The following is a 15,462-nucleotide window of genomic DNA, read 5'->3' as shown; positions in this document are numbered from 1 at the left end:
ATTGTTTTTTTTCTGTCAGTAAGAAGAATAAGTTGGATGGTGAGTCACTTAATGTGGCACCTGACACTCGTGTGGATTGGCAGATTCACATTCCCAAACCTCAGAGACATAAGGGATGAAATTCTTCCTTTGATGAAAAATTGCCATGTGTTCCAATGATAATGGACTTTAATGAGGAGAATGCAGATATTCTCCCACTTTTTGTTAAAACAGGGATTTCGTCTCCTCCCCACCCGATCCATAATAGCATTTACCACTAGCAGTAGCACAGATGAACTTCCATGGTTAGTCCAATTGTTGAACCCATGGCAAGCTCTTGTCTCCTTTGGACTGGCACAACCATCATTTATGTTGGTGAAAAAGTTCAACATCACATTTTACTCTACCTGGTACACAGCGGCCCATAAAAGTTACATTTTTGGTAGTAAATTAATTTAAACCATTTGAAGCCCTTCGGGTCAGGGTAGAGTTGTGTTGTGCTTATGGTAGTGAACTCATCATTATCAGAGGCAGTCCCTCGAAATCGAGGAAGTTTTGTTTCCACTCTAAAAGTGAGTTCTCAGGTGGCTGTACAGTCCAATACAGGAATTACAGTCTCTGTCACAGGTGGGACAGACAGTGGTTGAAGGAAAGGGTGGGTGGGACTGGTTTGCCGCATGTTCTTTCCGCTGTCTGTGCTTGGTTTCTGCATGCTTTCGGTGACAAGACTCGAGGTGCTCAGCACCCTCCCGGATGCTCTTCCTCCACTTAGGGTGGTCTTGGGCCAGGGATTCTCAAGTGCCGGTGGGATGTTGCACTTTATCAAGGAGGTTTTGAAGGTGTCCTTGAAACGTTTCCTCTGCCTACCTGGGGCTCGCATACCGTGTAGGGGTTCTGAGTAGAGCGCTTGCTTTGGGAGTCTCGTGTCAGCCATGTGGACGATGTGGCCCACCCAACAGAGCTAGTCGAGTGTGGTCAGTGTTTCGATGCTGAGGATGCTGGCCTAATCAAGAACACTGACGTTGGTTCATCTATTGCGGAGGCAGCGCTGGTGGTACTGTATATGGTCCACGTGTCTGAGCTATATAGGAGGGCTGGTATCATGACTGTCCTGTAGACCATAAGCTTGGTGCCAGATTTGAGGTTCTGGTCTTCAAACACGCTCTTTCTCAGGAGACCAAAGGCTGCGCTGGCTCACTGGAGGCGGTGTTGGACCTCGTCGTCAATGTCTGCCCTTGCTGACATTAGGCTCCCAAGGTATGGAAAATGGTCCATGTTGTCCAAGGCCACGCCATGGATTTTGATGACTGGGGTTCAGTGCTGTGTGGCAGGGTCAGGTTAGTGGAGGACCTTTGTCTTACAGATGTTTAGTGTAAGGCCCATGCTTTTGTACGCCTCGGTGAAGATGTTGACGATGGCTTGGAGTTCAGCCTCTGAAAGTGCGCAGACGCAAGCGTCATCTGCGTACTGTAGTTCAATGACGGAGGATGGGATGACCTTGGATCTAGCCTGGAGGAGACAAAGGTTGAAGAGGTTTCCATTGGTTCTATAGTTTAGTTCCACTCTTGCGGTAAGCTTGTTGAGTGTGAGGTGGAGCATGAGGAAGATCGAGAAGAGCGTTCGCGTGATGACGCAGCCCTGCTTGACCCGGGTCTGGACATGGATTGGGTCTGTGATGGATCCATTGGTCAGGATCATTGCTTGCATGTCATCACCGAGCAGGCGGAGGACAGTGACAAACTTTTGCGGGCAGCCGAATCAGAGGAAGACGCTCCATAGTCCCTCACAGTTGACAGTGTCAAAGGTCTTTGTGAGGTCAAAGAAGGTCATGTACAAGGGTTGGTGTTGTTCCCTGCATTTCTCTTGTCATTGTCGCATGGTGAAGATCATGTCCGTTGTGCCCTGTAGTGGACGGAATCCGCATTGTGACTCTTCAGCAGGGAGAAGATGGTTGAGGAGGATTCTAACGATGACTTTCCCAGTGGCCGACAGCAGGGGGATTCCTCTATAGTTGCCACAGTCGGACTTGTCCCATTTTTTTTAAAAGATGGTCACGATTACGGCATCTCTGAGATCTGCCAGCATGCTCTCCTCCTTCCAGATAAGAGAGATGAGATTATGCATTCGTGCCAATAGTGCTTTTCCGCCATACTTTAATGCCTCAGCGGGAACTCCATCTGTTCCCGATGCCTTGTTGTTCTTGAGCTGATGGACGACCTTTTCTACGTTGTGCAGGGCTGAGGCTTTGCTGAGACGGTGACGGGTAGCATGCTGCGAGATGGCGTCGAGGATACTCGTGTCAAAGGCAGAGTCTCGATTAAGGAGATCTTTGAAGTGCTTCTTCCAGCGGGCCCTGACTGCCTCGGTGTCCTTACTGAGTGTCTCCCCGTTCTTGGCCAGTAGTGGGGTGGGGCCTTGGGTGCTTGGGCCGTAGGTTGACTTAACTGCGGTGAAGAATCCTCGCAAGTCATGGCTGTCGGCTAGCTGCTGGATCTTCTATGCTTTCTCCACCCACCATCTATTCTTTAGGTCGCGTGTTTTTTTTTCGACCTCGGTCTTCAGCCGTTTGTCGAGCTGCTTTGCTGCTCCCAAATTGGGTTGCTGCTTTAAGTTCAGAAATGCCCTGCGTTTGCGGTTTATTAGCTCCTGGATCTTCTGGTCGTTCTCGTCAAACCAGTCATGGTGTTTCCTGGTTGAGTGACCGAGCATCTCTTCGCAGGTGCTGGTTATGGTGGCCTTGAGGGAAGACCAGGCGCTGTGGGCACTCTGCGTCTCGGGGTCATCGAGGGTCGCCAGGTTGGCAGTGAGGCGATGGCTGTTATAGGGCTCTCTTAACTGGGCCTTTGAGTGCCTCAGCGTTGATTTTTCTGCAGCATTGCTTCTGTTGCCGTCGCTGCTTTGGGGCTATGTTGATGTTGATAACGGAACGGATTAGGCGATGGTCCATCCAGCAGTCACCAGCTCCTGTCATGGCGCGGGTGATGCGCACTTCCTTGTGTCCCTTGCTCGGACAATGACGTAGTCGAGCAGGTGCCAGTGTTTGGAGTGAGGGTGTTGCCACAATGCCTTGTACTTGTCCCTTTGATGGAACAAGGTGTTGGTGATGACAAAGTCATGTTCTAGGCATTTTGTCAGGAGCAGGGTACCACTGGAGTTGATTTTCCCTACCCCCTCTCTGCTGATCACACCTCCCCAGAGGTCTGCGTCCTTGCTTACTCTGGCGTTAAAGTCGCCGAGGAGGATCAGTTTGTCATCCGTAGGGACGGGGATTGTTCGAGGCTGGAGTAGAATTCCTCTTTGGCCTCATCTGTTGTGTCGAGTGTTGGGATATACACACTGATGACTGTGGCACACTGGATCCAGGATAGGGTGAAACGGAGAATCATGAGACATTCGTTTATTCCGCAGGGGGGAGTTTCTGAGGCGGCCAACCAACTCATTCTTGATGACAAAGCCAACTCCATGGAGGCGGCTTTCTTCCTCTGGTTTGCCTTTCCAGAAGGTGGTGTAACCTCCACCTTGTTCTTTGAGTGGCCTTCCCCTGCCCGCTGAGTCTCGCGTTTGGTGGCGATGTCGACGTCGAAGCGTCTGAGTTCCCAGGCAATGATGGCGGTGCGGTGTTCCGGTCTGTCACTGTTGGGGTTGTCCATGAGGGTCCTGACGTTCCAGGTCCCCTACTTCATTTTGAAGGGTAGAAGATGCCTGTGTGTGAATTCTTTTAACGTGGGGTGGCCGTTGCACACCGGGTACCACACGGGCTTAGCAGAGCGAGATCTTGGCCCAGTGGCAAGGGGGACCAAGATGACTGGAGACCAGGCTCTACTGTATGGGCCTAGTTGCCTATGGTGGGATGTGAGCCGTAAGCTCGGCACTGAGCAGCGCCCTTCGGTGAGATGGTGAGAGATTTGAGGTAATGTTTCCCTCTCCCAGGTATTAGCTCCTGACTGAGTGCAGGCATTGGGATGGCCAGAGGTCCACTTATTGAAAGGAGGAGGTCAGGGTGGCCTCAGCCATTGTGCACACCACGTGCTCGCCAGGGGCTCCGCAGTTGAGTGGGAACAGTGGCCAGTGGAAGTCCCGAAGGTAGTGGACTAGTAACCCAGGGACTGTGGATTCAGCATCTCACCAGGACAAGTCAATGGTTATTTGTGAGCTGGCAACAAAACCAAAATGACTATGAAAGTTGCTGCATTGGGAACAGGCAGGGAAGTGATCCCAAGATCAGATCAGCTATGATCTTATTAAATGGCGGAGCAGGCTCGAGGGGCCTAATGTCCTACTTCTGCTCCTATTTCTTATGTTCTTGTTCTATAAATTCAACTGGTTCACTAAGCCTCGTCAGGGAAGCAACTTGCTAGCCCTCCCCAGCTCGCCATACACATGACTACATAGAACCCTTAGCCCCACTATTGTCTTCTGACCATTTTACCATAAAATGGAGGAGGATGTGAGGAAGCTTTATGCAAGTTATATTAAAAGGTGCTTTTAAGTTAAAGTTTGTTTCCAAGCATTAGCGGTGCAGGACTGTGACATGCTGGGGATATGGATCTGAAGTCAAATGGAATATCGATTCAGATTGCCTCAGATATTGGAGATTTATTTTTAAAGCACCACAGCAAACAATCACACCTTGGAGGTTAGAATGTATCTTCTTTCTGATCTTTGCAGGAGCTAGCTTCAAGGGAACCTTCCCCCCCGCCCCAGCCCATCTGCGAAGGGCACTAGCAGGCTTAAGTGGAAACTCTAATGGCCATCTCCCAGACAGGAAAGGAGTCAGGGGTCAAACTGGTCAAACCTCCTGTCCCAGGAAGCCAAAAAAGAACACGAGATATATGTTGAGGCCATTGGTAAATTCTGCTGAGAGAAAAAAGCCAACTAGACCTGGAGCAGGCCTTAGTCCATTTCAGAGATAGGTCTGACAGGAGGTGAGTGATATTTAGCCCACTGACTAGAACATTGCGATGTTTTATTTATGATGAGGAGTGATGGAAATGAATTAAATTGAGATGAAATCTGTTATAACTGTTCATCAGTAAGTTCGCTTACTGTCTGTAAAATAAAGTAGCTTTTAGATCCTTATCTGACCTCGTTTTACCAAAGTGTTAAACAGTCTGCCTTTCGGAAATATGGAGAACTGCACATGCAAGGATCACGATAACCAGTTCGTAAAACAAGAGATCTCATTTGTTTCACCAGGCAGATTATGTTATTGTGCATCTAGATATTGTCTTCCTAACTTATGTGCTAAGTATCTGTACAACAGCATTACTGAGAGTACCTTCAACCCTGCAATCATAGAAAAAATATCATCCTGTTTGAAAAGGCACTAACAAGCAATAAAGATTATTCCACAAATAAAGTCGGATTTGTTTTCTTCAGAAAAGAGAAGTCAAGGTGACAACATTTAAATTTTCAAGACAATATAAAAGTAAACTAAACAAATCATTCACTTGTATGAAGAGACATGTGATTTCGAAATCTTTTAAGGTCATTTTTAAAGTGCAAAATGGGCAGAGGGAATGAACCCTATGCAAGGACAGCAGGAGGGGGCCAATTGCACCCCCAAATTGGTCCATTTTATGCCAGTTTTACACCATTTAACGTATTTCCATGTGAAATCTCATGGACTGGATTTTTGGTCTGCTGCTGCCCCGGTTAACACCCCGCAGGGGCGGCAATGGCGGCGGTAAACACTTTGGGCGATTGACCAGCTTCCAGCGCCCCACCAGGACATTCGATGCCGGTTTGGAAGGAGCACGTAGCATTACCGTCCAGAAGCGGCGAACCTCTGGTTACGACACCGGCTCAATTTTCCGCTGCCGTCCGACCCGTAGCACTCTGTGGAGCACCCTGCTGGGAACGACTGTGGAAGCTGCCATTCCAAGCTGTAGCGGCTGCAGTCAGGTAAGTAATGTCGACCTCAGGTATGTGCGATTGGTTTTTGTTGAGGTGGCGTAAGTTATGTATTGGGAATGTTTTTGGTGGGTTTCTTTCAGGTTCCTCACCCTCTCTTAGTGCACTCTGAGGCCGGTAATTTAGCTCGGGATATTCACTTGCTCAGCTGGCCTAGCACCCCGAGAGAGGTGTGTAACGCCTCTCTTAGCGCTCCACTCCACACTCAGGGCTCAGCTGATGAATTTTGCTGACTGAGGTGCAAACTGTTCCCGGGTGCAAACTTTACCGCCCCGAAATGACCAGAACTGAAAATCTAGCCCCATGTGTTTTAAGCGGATATGATTGCCACTGCTTTGCTAGTACCTGTAGCGATAATTCTGACAATTCTGATAATGCCACTTTCATATTTCTGAAGTGGTTTAAAAGCCACCTAATTGTAATCCTGGCCTATGCTCAAACAGTTACAGATAGTGCTGTTCTGGGGCTACTACATCACAACCAAGCACAAGAAAAGCTCAATTGACAGTCAGGTAGTTGCAGATGGGGTTATAGAATCATGGAAGTTTACAGCACGGAAGGAGGCCATTTCAGCCCAGCCTGTCCGCGCTGGCCAACCAAGAGCTATCCAGCCTAATCCCACTTTCCAGCTCTAGGTCCGTAGCCCAGCAGGTTATGGCACTTCAGGTGTACATCCAAGTACTTTTTAAATGTGGTGAGGGTTTCTGTCTCTACCACCCTTTCAGGCAGTAAGTTCCAAACCCCCACTACTCTCTGGGTGAAGAAATTACCCCTCAAATCCCCTCTAAACCTTCCACCAATTACTTTAAATTTATGCCCCCTGGTTGTTGACCCCTTTGCGAAGGGAAATAGGCCCTTTCTATCCACTATATCCAGGCCCCTCATAATTTTATTCACCTCAATGAAGTCTCCCCTCAGCCTCTTCTGTTCCAAGGAGAACAAGCCTCGCCTATCCAATCTGTCCTCAGCTAAGATGCTCCACTCCCAGCAATATCCTCGTAAATCTCCTCTGTACCCTCTCTAGTGCTTCCTGTAATGCAGTGACCAGAACTGCACGCAGTACTCCAGCTGTGGCCTAACCAGTGTTTTATACAGTTCAAGTATAAACCCCCTGCTCTTGTATTCTATGCCTCAGCCAATAAAGGCAAGCATTCCGTATGCCTTCTTAACCACCTTAACCACCTGACCTGCTACTTTCAGGGATCTCCTGAAGACATGCACTCCAAGGTCCCTTTGTTCCTCTACACTTCTCAGTTCCAACCATTTAATGTGTATTCTCTTTCCTTGTTAGCCCTAGAGAGAAGGGAGGATCTTCAGATAGTAATATCACACTGCCTTCAGGTGAGCATCGTCTTCTCAACAACCACCATCAGGGAGGATATTCAGAGGCTTGTACCAATGCACAAAAGTAAGTCAACACCAAAGGCTAAAAGCACAGGTATGAATTGTGAATCAGTTCCTTGCACTGTAAGTGTCCTAATGACCACACCATAGTGCAAGTCATTTTGTAAATAGGCTACAAATAATGCAGACCCCACAGATGGGGAATATTTTCCAATATTTTCTGTTTTTAAGGAAACCAGCGTCTCATTCAGAGCAACATCGGGATACAACAACCACGTCAAGCACCCTTGTGGACCATGAGCAGCAACACGATAGAGCCGAGGCATAATACATCATCCTGCATGTTCTCTATAAAGCTATTAGATACATAAGAGTGACTTGCAGTTTGTCACCTCACCTCAAAGTTCAAGTGAGTTTTAGAAACATGCCTAAGCTGTGCCCTGTCAAATTTCCAGTATTATCTGAACTTCTTGTGGGATGGCTATCTTGTAAAATCGAATTTAAAAAGAAATGGAAGGGGGGGAGGAGGGGGAACGATTTCCACATATGTGTTATTTGCAGTGAAATCACAAAAACATTTTGCTACAAGTAGCACATAGCTTTGCTGTAATAGATCTAGCTCGCACCATCCTGTTTGTTAACCCGGGAAGGGCGTACTGACACCGTTGCTTCTTCCTGTTGGAAATTCTGGCTATTATTCCCTACATAGAGTAACTGAACCCTTTAGTGAAATTGCTGCATTGCATTATTCACTTATGCAAATTACGAGACTAATTCGACGGGAGCCCTTAAATAATGGAAGGTAAAACCAGCAGGGCCAAATACAGTAAAGTCATTTTCTTACAAAGGCAAAATACCATGAATGCTGGAATCTGAGATAAAAACAGAAAATGCTGGAAATACTCAGCAGGTCAGGCAGCATCTGTGGAAAGGAAGCAGAGTTAATGTTTCGGGTCGATGACCCTTCGTTGGAAGTTATTTTCTTTGCTGGTAATATAAAAGCCACACTGTAAACAATATGGAGGGACTGGGTGCAGCGAATGCTATGCTGTTGAATTGCAAGATCTGGAACCTCGGGTAGGCCACTGGCTAGGCCAGTGTGCCTCATTCCTCACAGGTTACCAGCTGCCCGCAGTTACCCAGGCCAAGGCCGCAAAAATTGCCAGCCCGCATAATTCCCACCCCCCTGCCACGCCCCCATTGACCGCCGTGACATGCTTGGGGCAGATGGAGGTTCCAGCCCAAAGGGGCCTACTCGAAAACTTGGAGCAAAGGCAGAGTACCCACCATTTCCATTTAGGGAATTGTTTCCAGCTCTTGCGCGCTTCTCGGCCTTTTGGCTAAGATCATGCGTAACTGACCTGACAGGGGAGTAGCCACCATGACCTCCGGGTGGTTCTCCCTGGATCAGGAAGGTATATGCTTGCTTTTTTGGAAACCTGACCCATCCACCTCCATGGCACGAACCTGGTATTGCAGTACTTCCAGGAACGGTGCAGTGGCTCTAGGCCTTTTGGCTAAGAGCATTGGCGCAGAGTGATCCTTGGCATGTGCAAGGTGACCTCTGGCGTTTGTGATTTGACAAAGAATTGGAACGATTGGCTACGAATTTCAAAAAAAAAAAAAAAAAAATTCCAGCTCTTGCGCCACATACATGAGAACCCCACAAGGACATTTACTCCTTAATTGTTTGTAAAGTAGTGTCACACGCAACAACATCTCAGCGACATTTTCTATCCGCTGTAAGGCTGTAAAGCTCTGCTGCATACCACAAGATGGCGCTACAACTATCATTCGACCAGAATTCCCGACAGGAAGAAGCAGCGGTGTTAGTACGCCCTTCCCGAGTTAACAAACAGGATGGTGCGAGCTAGATCTTTCACAGCAAAGCTATGTGTTACTTGTAGCAAAATGTTTTTGTGATTTCACTGCAAATAACACACAAGAGGAAATCGTTTCCCCCTCCTTCCCCTCCCGCCCTTCCATTTGTTCTTAAATCAGTCTGTTGCACATTAATCCTGATCCAAAGTCCAGGTCCTTACCCACTGTAAAAACGTCCCTGTCGAGATTTCTGCTCCCGTTGTATTCGGATGTTCTCGAGTTTGAGGGGGCTTGGGATGAATCCAATTTCACAGCCCTCTTTCACCAGTCGCCCTATCCACCAGTCATTGTTGTACTTCTGTTGAAACAGACAGAAATTTGGGAGATGTCAACTTCACAACAGCAACCATACTGACTATGTTAAAGTAAAACTGAATTATAATATCGCTTCAATTACGTTTGTTCTTCAGTGACTCTACTCTCTGGAACACCAAGGATGCTCCAACACACAATGTGAAAGCAGAATAGAAGCAACGCACCTTATTATTTCAGTTAAAAATTGATCCGCTTTAAACTTGTGATGTAGGTCCTGATACGAAAGTGAATCACGTCACTATGGATTATAAAATCCCGTTTAGCACTAGCCAGTGGCAAGTGAATTTGCAACTTTAGCAAGCTGAAAAAATTAAAGCCATTTTTAGCACCTTATGAGTAACAAATCCAATTAGTTTGAGTTATTGCATCACACCACATGGATCATCTTGCTTGAAAAGCTATTTTTCCCATTAAGTAAATATAACTAAATTTGTTTGAATATATTTCCAAAATGAATCCAAAAGAAATCTTCGTTTTTTGTTCTTCTTTTTCTTCTTCTTTCATGTGGTAGTAGTAAAGCAAATCAAATGTCAATGATCTAAGTCAGATATCCAGGCCAAAGCTTCCGGTGTAACAGTGTGGATATCTTGCAAGCTGCGGCAGTGCTCAATAATGTGCTCCAGGATCTGATTAGGAGCTCCACAGTCGCACGATGAAGAAGCTTTAATCTTTCATCTGTGGAGAAGGTGGCAGCATCTACCATGACCAGTTCTGAGGCGGTTCATGGTTGTCCACTGTTTGCGAGGAAGCTTTGATCCTTCAGGTTGAATTGTGGGGTCCTCTATAAGGAATCCTTTCCTTTATGTCGCAGTTCTTCCAAGCATTTCATCGGTCATCAAGGCTGAGGGGAGCTCAGTGAAGGCCTTCAGCGATGGTCCAAAATGGCCTTCTGGATTTGAGACAGATTGGTGCTAGGTTGTCAAGTCGGCCTGGATCGGCATGTCTTTGTTGGCGTAGCAGTTGTATTCTCTGGAGACTGTATATTCACGGCGTAGGTGTGGTGATGCGATGTTTACAAGCACGGGCAGCTAAGGTGTTGGTGTCGATAAAAGCGTAATGGTGGTAATTCTCAAAGTAGAATTCAGCTGGACATCAACGGATTTGACATGCGGGCTTGATAGCCGTGCTGGAGAGCATTACTCGGCTGCAGAGTACACCAGGGCGAGTGCTGCTGTACGGAGAGGTTTAATCATCTGCTCCCCATGTGGATCCGGCCAGTTTCTGGATCAAGCTGATCCTACTCTTTAGTTTCTTCCCAAGGTTCTGGAGATGTTGTCTGTATGACAGGGTGCGATCAAGCGCGACTCCTAAATAGGAGGGTTTCTTGGCATGGTTTACCTCTGCATCGCAAAAGGAGACTTTCAAAGCTTGACTTGCTTGATGGCTGTTGAGGTGGAATGTCGAGGTGACGGTCTTTTATGGGTTTGGCCGAAGTTGCCATTGGCGGAAATGAACTGATATAACACAATAGGAATAAAAAGTCAGTCCCCCTCTAGTACTGCAGTGCAGGAACCTCCTGCCCACCCCTTCTCCCAAAAAATAGACTCAGGCGCCTATTAAGAACCTCTGATCATTCTTGAATCATCCTCATTATGAGCATGTTCCTAAATGGTGTATTTGGGGAGCAGCAATAACTTATGTTTGTCAGTTGTATACAGCTCTTAACTGATAAAATGAACAGTGCAAAGACTGAGGACAGTCTGTACCCACAAATAAAACCAAAGTCGTGTGTGTCAGTAATTGAAATTATTCCTCAAGTGGCGTGCTGCAACCGTCATGCAATGCCAGCAATATGAGGCGAAGAAGAGAGAATACGGCACACAATTTGTGCTGAAAATTGATTTAAACTCACTGGTTGGCATTTAAACTTTGAAGTATTGAAACTATGGAAATTATATTCATAATGAAGAAGCATGTTTAAACTGTATGCTGTAACTTTGTAGTCAGCAGTCTAGAAATTCAATTCACAAAGCTTGATTATGTCATTTAGTCATGGGATTTAAAATAAACTTTTTCACTTCCACCCAGATCTGGTTCATTGTCACACAACCTATTTCCTCACCTGTTGGTACCAGTCTGGTATAATACATGGTGGAGCAAGGATGTCATTGTTTTTGTTTGCCTCAGCTCCTTTCTATTTCACACACTCCAGAGTGAGAGCAACTGGCTTCATACCACTCTGAAGTGTGTTCATCCAGACTGGGTTTCAGCACTAACAGCAGTACAACCCCACTCGTTTTCATCATTCAGTTATTGATCCTAACCCCAACTAGTCTAAGAATGTACGGCATTTTCACTGATCTCTGATCATAAAAATTGTCGGTGGTTGGGAATAATGCTGCTTAGCTACCCATGGATGGCAGAATGCATTTTGTGTTAATGAAGCTTACTTCCTTAATATGTAGAAAGTCTTTGGCATCAAAAGAGATGGCAGTTCCTGGGACTGGTACATCTTCATCCAGAGCGCCACAGTAAGTAACATTTGTTCTTACGGCAAATGCAACCGGTTTGGTCTGGAAAATAAAACACTGAGTGAGCATTAGGGTACATTTACACTACTCATCCTACAGGGTAAAGATAACCCATGGTCTCAAATTTAGAGTCAGTTCAAAGCAGTTGAGGTTTTGCAGTAACACTAATTATGTGTAGTATATATTGGGTATTAAGGCCCAGCCCGACTCTGCTTTGCTCTGACATCAGGTTGAGCACTGACTATGAATTCAGACACAATGGCCGGTGTTTTGTGGTCAGCAGTGATGGAATGGCGTCAGCTGTTCATTACACTGGCACTTGCCCACAGCCTTTCTATGGGCTTTTGCATTGGAACTTGCGGTGATTGGAAATCTGTTTTGGTGCAGCGCCCCCTACAGGTGAGAGCTGTGTGAAACTGTGTATCTCCTAACCAATCAAATTGAAGAATTCTTAATGAGGCACACAGAGTCTGAACCAGGAAGAGCAAGTTAGAATCGTTAATTCCATGTCAAATCATGTGCGGAAAGCAAAATAAAGAGAGGGAAAGAAAGATGGGATTAAGAGAGAGAAAAAATAATGAGTATGGTGAGTTTCCTCGAAAACAAGTGTTTAGCCATGATGCCATGGCCATCATGGGGTGGGACAAGCTTGATGGACCAGCTGGTCTTTTCCTGCCTGACAATTTTCTATGTTCGTAATGTCTCCACCACAGCCACAGTTTGAGAACTACTGACTCAGCACAAAACTAGCATCAACTATCCTGATCTGAGTGATGGTCCAGAAGTTGCATTTACCTGTTTAACTACCAGGGAAGCACAAAACACATTGGAAGTCAACTTTTTAAAATTTTGATCTCAAACGTGAGCTTCTATTTCTGTTACATTTTAAAGGTTCCAATTCCACAAGTCTAAGGATAACACTTAGCAAAATTATTTTTAATAAAAAATCATGCTGGAGCCCTTTTTGTTCTTGTCCCTTGCTTTATCTAAAGCAGGTTGGCCTCTGCCAGAATCAGTATTCCCCTTACTTTGGCTCTTTCAAGTTGTACTGCTGCTTGTTGCTCTGATTCGCGACGAACCCCGTCACGATCCTCCTCCAGGGAAACATCAGAATCGGATGGCCTGCTAGTGTAAGAATCTGCTGAACCCTGCAATAAAAATCAGACGATAAAAAATTAACTCCGAACTCAAGCACCTCACAAGGAAAGTGATTCTATGGCATGATTTTTTTTTAAATCAGTCATTTTATAGCAAGATAGCCTGAGTTTATATTTTAATCCCACAATTTACATTGTGCTTTTTTAAAAGACCGAGGGGAGAAATTCGGGAGCGCCTATCTTTTTCTACTTTTCTACTTTCTACTTCAAAACAATTTGAGGATAGCATTCCAGGAAGGAAGTGGAGCGTTAAATCAGGCGTTCTACTTCCTTCCTGGAGCAATCGGCAGTGGGCGGGGCTACACTGGGCCGTGCAGTGTGCCATGTTGAAAGGCTCCTTCCCTCCCTTAAAGGGAAGGGCCATCGCTGTAGGCTCTGTAAAGAAAAAACTTACCTTCTCCCAGCTGTCAGCTGTGATCCCGCCCGATCAGCCCAATGCACTGAAGCAGAGTGCCGGGCTGATCGATCGCGGGCAAACAAAACTAGCCAAAATGTACTTGCTGCCACCACCTCGCCTTTAAGTGCCTATGATGATGATGAAGTATCGCCCCCCCCCCCTCCCGCCAAAGCGTCAAGCCTCCCGATGGACACCTCCTGCAGCTGCCAGTGTTTTAGCCCGGCGATGCTGCAGGGGGCGGAACGCAAGTTCGGGTCCGGGGCGATACGCACGCCAACGATGTCACGATCTCCGGGCGAAGGAGATCGGGGCGCAATGCCGCAACGCTGCCACAAACCTTCTGCCAAATATGGAGGGAGTCAATGTTATCGCTGTGCCCAGTCGGAACCCGGCAAACACCGCATTATCGCCCCCTGGCGGCGATAACGGGAGGCGCGAAGGAGGCCAAATTCTAGGCCCACGAACGTTCTGTCTACAACGTGCATCCAATATTTTAAAGGAACATTGAATATGAGAAAATTCCACTTTATATGATGCTCAAGATCCCAATAGGATAGAGGGAGGAATGAGGTGATGGGAGAAGGTTAATAATCAGAGATGTTGAAAACATTAAACGTGAGATTATTAGACATTTTGATGTTAATCTCTAACCTACCGACCCACATTTCCCCAAATCTTAGTTTAGTAGTTGAGTCCCAGAAGCCACAGGACTATTACCTATTGAGATACTTATCAGAGTTAAGAGAATGTATTTAATAAATATACTGGTCAGCCATGATTTATTTACAACGTATTCCAGTTAGCGTGCACCATTTTCTGAAAAAGCATTTGGCAAACAATTTTTTTAAACAAGACATGATGATGTAAATCAGGTCAAAATCCATTATCTGTTGCTTATGTTCTAGTTATGTCATCCTAAACAAAACAATGCTTTGTTGGGTCTCCAAACAAAAAAAAATTAGACATTTTTCCCATAAAGATGGTATTCCTTTAAGAGTGTAACTGAATTTTCACAATCCATTATACAGCAATTTGGGGTATAAAATACTTCAAACTGAGTCTGTGTAAAAGAAAGCTTTAGCACAAAGTAATTTGCAACAATTTCAATTTGCTTCATACACAGCTTTTAACATAATAAAACGTCCCAAGGCACACTTCACAGGAGCATTATCAGACAAATTTGACACCAAGCCACACAAAGAGATGTTAGGTGAAGTAGGTTTTAAGCAGCGTCTTAAATGAGGAGAGAGAGGTTGAAAGGCAGCAAGGTTGAGGGAGCGAGTTCCAGAGCTTAGGGCCGAAGCAGCTAAAAACATGGCTACCAATGGTGGGGTGAAGGAAATCAGGGACGTACAAGAGGCCAGGATTGGAGGAACAGAAGGTTTTTATTTTTATTTGTTCCTGGGATGTGGGTGTCGCAAGGCCAGCACTAATTGCCCATCCCTAACTGCCCTTGAGAAGGTGGTGGTGAGCTGCCTTCTTGAACCGCTGCAGTCCGTGTGTGAAGGTACTCCCACAGTGCTGATAGGGAGGGAATTCCAGGATTTTGACCTAGCGACGATGAAGGAACAGTGATATATTTCCAAGTCAGGATGGTGTGCGTCTTGGAGAGGAGCTTGCAGGTAATAGTGTTCCCATGAGTTAGCTGCCCTTGTCCCTCTAGATGTTAGAGGTCACAAGTTTGGAAGATGCTGTCAAGGAAGCCTTGGTGAGTTGCTGCAGGGCATCTTGTAGATGGTACACTCTACAGTCACAGTGCGCCGGTGATGGATGGAGTGAATGTTTAAGGTGGTGGATGGGGTGCCAATCAAGCGGGCTGCTTTGTCGGAGCTGCACTCATCCAGGCAAGTGGAGAGTATCAGCAAGTTTGTTCCGTGAGTAGCAGAGCTTTGATCTGATCTGTTGGTTGTGGGATCGCTTAGCTCTGTAAATAGAATGCTGTTTCCGCTGTTTAACATGAATGTCATCCAGTGTTGCAGCTTCACCAGTTTGGCACTTCATACTT

At 46.2% G+C, this 15,462-nt stretch overlaps 1 protein-coding gene across 3 annotated transcripts in view; it reads right to left on the bottom strand.

Annotated features, from left to right (window-relative positions):
* The window catches only part of cacnb4a (calcium channel, voltage-dependent, beta 4a subunit), a 287,970-nt gene that overhangs the window by 101,722 nt on the left and 170,786 nt on the right, over positions 1-15,462 (bottom strand). For 2 of the 3 annotated variants that reach the window (XM_070875297.1, XM_070875299.1), the window contains exons 2-4: positions 12,932-13,051; positions 11,823-11,945; positions 9,279-9,415 (exon numbers count right to left, since the gene is read on the bottom strand). In XM_070875297.1, the coding sequence (XP_070731398.1) occupies positions 9,279-9,415; positions 11,823-11,945; positions 12,932-13,051 (380 nt within the window). The remainder of the gene's footprint in view (positions 1-9,278; positions 9,416-11,822; positions 11,946-12,931; positions 13,052-15,462) is intronic. The other variant, XM_070875298.1, reaches the window with a different exon arrangement.

The sequence above is a fragment of the Pristiophorus japonicus genome, chromosome 3, assembly GCF_044704955.1.
Source record: "Pristiophorus japonicus isolate sPriJap1 chromosome 3, sPriJap1.hap1, whole genome shotgun sequence".
Lineage (NCBI taxonomy): Eukaryota > Metazoa > Chordata > Chondrichthyes > Pristiophoridae > Pristiophorus > Pristiophorus japonicus.
Note: the sequence above shows the minus strand (reverse complement) of the source record. Positions and strands in the feature narration are given on the sequence as shown.